The sequence below is a fragment of the Austrofundulus limnaeus genome, unplaced genomic scaffold, assembly GCF_001266775.1.
Source record: "Austrofundulus limnaeus strain Quisiro unplaced genomic scaffold, Austrofundulus_limnaeus-1.0 Scaffold526, whole genome shotgun sequence".
Taxonomy (NCBI): Eukaryota; Metazoa; Chordata; class Actinopteri; order Cyprinodontiformes; family Rivulidae; genus Austrofundulus; species Austrofundulus limnaeus.
Window position 1 is genome coordinate 295,948 of NW_013952928.1, and position 4,966 is coordinate 300,913.

The 4,966-nt window shown below is 45.6% G+C and overlaps 1 protein-coding gene across 3 annotated transcripts in view; it reads left to right on the plus strand.

Moving 5' to 3' along the window:
• The window catches only part of LOC106530493 (homeobox protein engrailed-1-B), a 30,614-nt gene that overhangs the window by 22,834 nt on the left and 2,814 nt on the right, over window positions 1–4,966 (plus strand). Inside the window, exon 2 of one of the 3 annotated variants that reach the window (XM_014026127.1) lies at window positions 2,245–3,840. The exons of the other annotated variants lie outside the window; for them this stretch is intronic. Within the exon in view, the coding sequence (XP_013881581.1) occupies window positions 2,245–2,417 (173 nt within the window). The 3' untranslated portion in view covers window positions 2,418–3,840. Of the gene's footprint in view, window positions 1–2,244; window positions 3,841–4,966 lie in introns of those variants that run through there. 3 annotated transcript variants of the gene reach the window in all.

The following is a 4,966-nucleotide window of genomic DNA, read 5'->3' on the forward strand; positions in this document are numbered from 1 at the left end:
CCCCCAGAACGTGTTCGAAGTTCTGCCGGAGATGGGAGTTGAAGCTCCCTCTCACAGAGGACTCACCCAGACGTTCCCAGCAGACCCTCACTACACCTTGGGGCCTGCCAGGTCTGACCGGCTTCCTCCCCCACCACCGGAGCCAACTCACCACCAGGTAGTGGTCAGTTGACAGCTCCGCCCCTCTCTTCACCCGAGTGTCCAAGACATACCGCCGCAGATCCGATGAATCGATGACAAAATCGATCATCGAACTGCGGCCTAGGGTGTCCTGGTGCCAAGTGCACATATGGACACCCTTATGCCTGAACATGGTGTTTGTGATGGACAATCCGTGACGAGCACAGAAGTCCAACAACAGAACACCACTCGAGTTCAGATCGAGGGGGCCATTCCTCCCAACCACACCCCTCCAGGTCTCACTGTCATTGCCCACGTGAGCGTTGAAGTCCCCCAGCAGAACAAGGGAGTCCCCAGGAGGGGCACCCTCCAGTACCCCTTCCAAGGACTCCAAGAAGGGTGGGTAATCTGAACTGTTGTTYGGCCCGTAAGCACAGACAACAGTCAGAACCCATCCCCCCACCCTTAGGCGAAGGGAGGCCACCCTCTCGTTCACCGGGGTAAACCCCAACGTACAGGCACCAAGATGGGGGGCAAGAAGTATGCTCACTCCTGCCCGGCGCCTCTCACCGCAGGCAACTCCAGAGTGGAAGTACGTCCAGCCCCTCTCAAGGARACTGGTTCCAGAACCAGAGCCATGCGTCGAGGTGAGGCCGAATATTTCTAGCCAAAACCTCTCAGCCTCGCACACTAGCTCCGGCTCCTTTCCCACCAGAGAAGTGACGTTCCACGTCCCAAGAACCAGCTTCTGTAGCCGAGGATCAGACCGCCAGGGTCCCCTCCTTCGGCCGCCGTCCATTTCACACAGCACCCGAGCCCTTTGGCCCCTCCTACAGGTGGTGAGCCGGTTGGAAGGGGGATCCATGTCTCCTCTTCGGGCTGAGCCCGGCCGGGCTCCGTGGGTGAAAGCCCGGCCACCAGGCGCTCGCCATCGTGCCCCACCTCCAGGCATGGCTCCAGAGGGGGGCCCCGGTGACCCGCGTCCGGGCGAGGGAACGCCATATCCAATGTTAATGTCCATCATAAGGGGTCTTCGGGCTGCGCTTTGTCTGGTTCCTCACCTAGGACCTGTCTGCCTTGGGTGACCCTACCAGGGGCCAAACTTGTCTATGTCATTTAAATATGTTGAAACTCTTTCATTCCAGAGAAGATGACCATAAAGGTTTGTGTTGTGAAGAGTCTCCAAAGCCCGCATCAATCTCTCTTGTGTCTGGACCTAGCAACTACGATGATGGTTTGAAAAAGTGTGAAGATCAATGTGGTCGGCTGTCAAACTCTGTCATGCTTAATGCTTTAGATGCCTTTCTGTCATATCTCCCCAGGGATGAAAAAAAGATGTGGAAAACCTGATCCAAACAAACCTTACTCTTTTTGGAGATGTGTCTTCTAGGACCTCAGTACTGAAGCACGATATTGACGTGGGTGATGCATCCCCTATTAATCAGCATGCATTCCGTTGCCCCCCAGTCAAGAGGGAAGTGATCAAAAAAGAGTTACAGTACCTCCTGTAAAATGGTTTGGCTGTACCAAGTCATAGCTCTTAAAGCTCTCCATGTCTTCTAACACTAAAATCATATAGTTCTTCTCGCTTTTGTACAGACTTTCAAAGAGTAAATGCAGTCACAGTTCCTGATTCATATCTGCCAAGCATGGAAGACTGCATTGACATCATTGGTGCAGCTACAGTATCTATATAACAAAACTCGATTTGCTGAAAGGGTACTGGCAAGTACCCCTGACTTCCAGAGCTTCTGATATTTCAGCTTTTGTCACACCAGACCATTTCCTACAGTACACAGTAATGGCCTTTGAGATGCGAAATGCACCTGCTACATTTCAGTGACTAATGAATTTTGTGTTTGGTGATGTTAGGAACTTTAATGTCTATCTGGATGACATTGTAATCTATTTATCATCCTGGACTGATCATATTAATGCACTGACAGCTGTGTTTGCTTGTTTAGCCCAAGCCTCCCTCACCTTGAACCTGGCATATAGGTGTTTCTGCAGGAACTTTTCTATGGTGGTTGCTCCTCTAACTCATCTGTGTAGTCCAAAGGAACCTTTCATTTGGACTACAGAATGTCAACATGCATGTGACTGTGCAAAGTCTCTTCTTTGCAGCGCCCCTGTTTTGGCAGCTCCAGACTTTAACAAGACCTTCAAACTGGAGGTGGATGCAAGCGCAACTGGAGCCGGAGCAGTTTTGCTACAGGATGGAGAAGATGGCATCAGTCACACAGTTTCCTACTTTTCAGTTAAGTTTAAGCATCATCAACTTAATTATTCCACCATAGAGAAGGAAACTTTAGCCATGCTACTCGCTTTGCAGCATTTTGATGTTTATGTAGGCTCCACCACAAGTCCTGTTTTAGTCTATACCGACCATAACCCTTTAACATTCCTGAACTGCATGTACAGCCACAACCAGCGACTGATGCGGTGGGCTCTACTTGTCCAGGAATACAGCTTGGACATCAGACATAAGAAAGGAGTKGAAAATGTGATAGCTGATGTGCTGTCCAGGATGTAATGATTATCTCACTGTAGTATGATATATCTTTAAAGAGTAATGTTCTTGCTCTGTGAAAGGTTTTATGGGGGAGGGTGTTAAGGTCACTGACCTCTAGAGGCTCTCTTCATGAGAGAGCTTTCTCCTCTGTTTCAGGTCTACCTGGCTGCCACAGGTGAAATGTGTTGCTGCTCGTTTACCACTCCATAAAGAACTTCACCTCAGAGATGTCAAATCCCTTTTTCCTGGGCCTTGATCTGAAGTGATCTTGTCTGTGTGGTGAAGTTGAATTTTAAACATAATGTGAACAATTACTGTGTGAACCATTAAGTGTATATTCTAAAAGTGGATGTGTTTTTGTCTTCACTGGGAAGCTGGTAGGGGTTCTCTGCCATTTTTGTTCCAGACCTTTTCTCCTGTTTTGTGGAAGGCCAGGGAGCTCAGCCCTTGTACTTTTTTTGTTTACATTTAGATAGTGCCGTTTTATTTTGTATAAAGAAGGGGGTGTTTTGTTTGTTATTTTGGCCTTGGAGACCCTGAAGCTCAAAGCTTCCCTGTGCTTTTATTTTATTTTATTTTATTTTATTTTTTGTAAAATAAACTCAGTTTCTACTGACATCAACTTAAGTGGTTAATTGTTTGATTTTATGTTACAATAAGTGCCATAAATTTCTGAGGTTGTAACAGCTGCTCCTGGGCATGTTGGCACTCCTAGCTCCGGGTTTGGTCAGCTAGCCGCTCTCCTCCACTGTCAGCTCACCAAAACAGCTGCTGTCCGCTGATAGCGGCGTGTGGGCTCTCTCAGTCTTTGAAAATCGGCCGACTGTTTTAAAATCTTGCAGTGTGCCATAGCCTTAAGGTGAGAATCTCGGTCATCCAGGAGGGACTCAGAGTAGAGCCATTGCTCCTCCACATCGAGGACATCTCGTTAGGATGCTTCCTGGGAACGCCTTGGGATTCCCCCAGAGGAGCTGGCCCAAATGGCTGGGGAGAGGGAAGTCTGGATTCATCTGCTTAAGCTGTTGCCCCAGCGACCCAATGGAAAATGGATGATTATAGGGCTGAAACTAACAATTATTATAATAATCAATTAATCGTTTAATTTTTTTCTTCAATCAAAAACACACACAAATAAAAAACAAACAAACACTTTTTTCCAAAAAAGAACATTTGGACTGACATAGCAAATTTCACAAAAAAAAAACTGTTTGCTGTTTGAGAATTCTGTTACTATAAAATTTTATTGTAATGCATAAATATGTAAATCTTTGTCAAATAGCTTCAGTAAATAAACAAATGTACACAATAATATACACCATTGTGTGCTATATCCTTGAAAGTCTCTTCATATTTTCTCTCCATGAGCTTTGTAAAATGTGTTACAGAGGGAAGAGTGTAATGTGAAATAAAAGTTTGAACTATCATAGTGAAGTTTTTATCTCTGACCACGGACATTATCATGTCAGTGACGATCATGTTAAGAATACTTTCAGTCAAGACAGCTGTTTATTACAATAATTAAATAAATGCCTTGTTTATTTGCAGTGTTAAGGCAAGTGTCTTTACACAGAAATTGTCAGTAAATTAAAACTTAATGCTTAATCATTAAACTATTACCATCATAAATCACCCAACACAACAAATTGATAATGAAATTTGTTTCCAACACTTTTAATAATCAATTTTTTATTGATTTGATCAATTAGCTGTTGCAGCCCTAATTGATTATGCATGGGTTGCATGCACAAAAGTAAATAATCAAAGACACTATTCCTGATCACTGGGCAATGTTGCACAAAGGAGTAATGACAAGACAGTCCAACAATATCTAGGGCCTTATAGAAAGAATAAATGTCATGCACCACCCTTAGCCTCTACAAAAGTTTTTACCTACCTCAGTTCAGCACCAGTGATAGAAGTCCCCACTCATTCTACTCAGACTTTGCATTTGCAGAAAAAAAGTTGTATCAATAATTATCGCGGCATAAACAAATTTTAAACAACTTACCAAACGTCACGGCAGGCTAAGACATGGGTGTGTACACATGTCAAATCTTAACTCTCTGTGGGATTTTGTTGCTACACTGGGGCAACCATTGGGGTGGTTGTGGCGGATAGATTAGAAGAGTCATCCTGGAACCGGAAGGTCGGGTTTGATCCCCCCCATTCCAGCTGTCTCAGTCGTTGACACTTCACCCGCCTTGTCTACTGATGGTGGTCAAAGGGTCCGGTGGCACCGGTGTATGGCAGTCCCGCCTCTGTTAGTGTGCCCCAGGGCAGCTGTGGCTGGAGCTTATCACCATCAGTGTGTGTGTGTGTGTGTGTGTGTGTGTG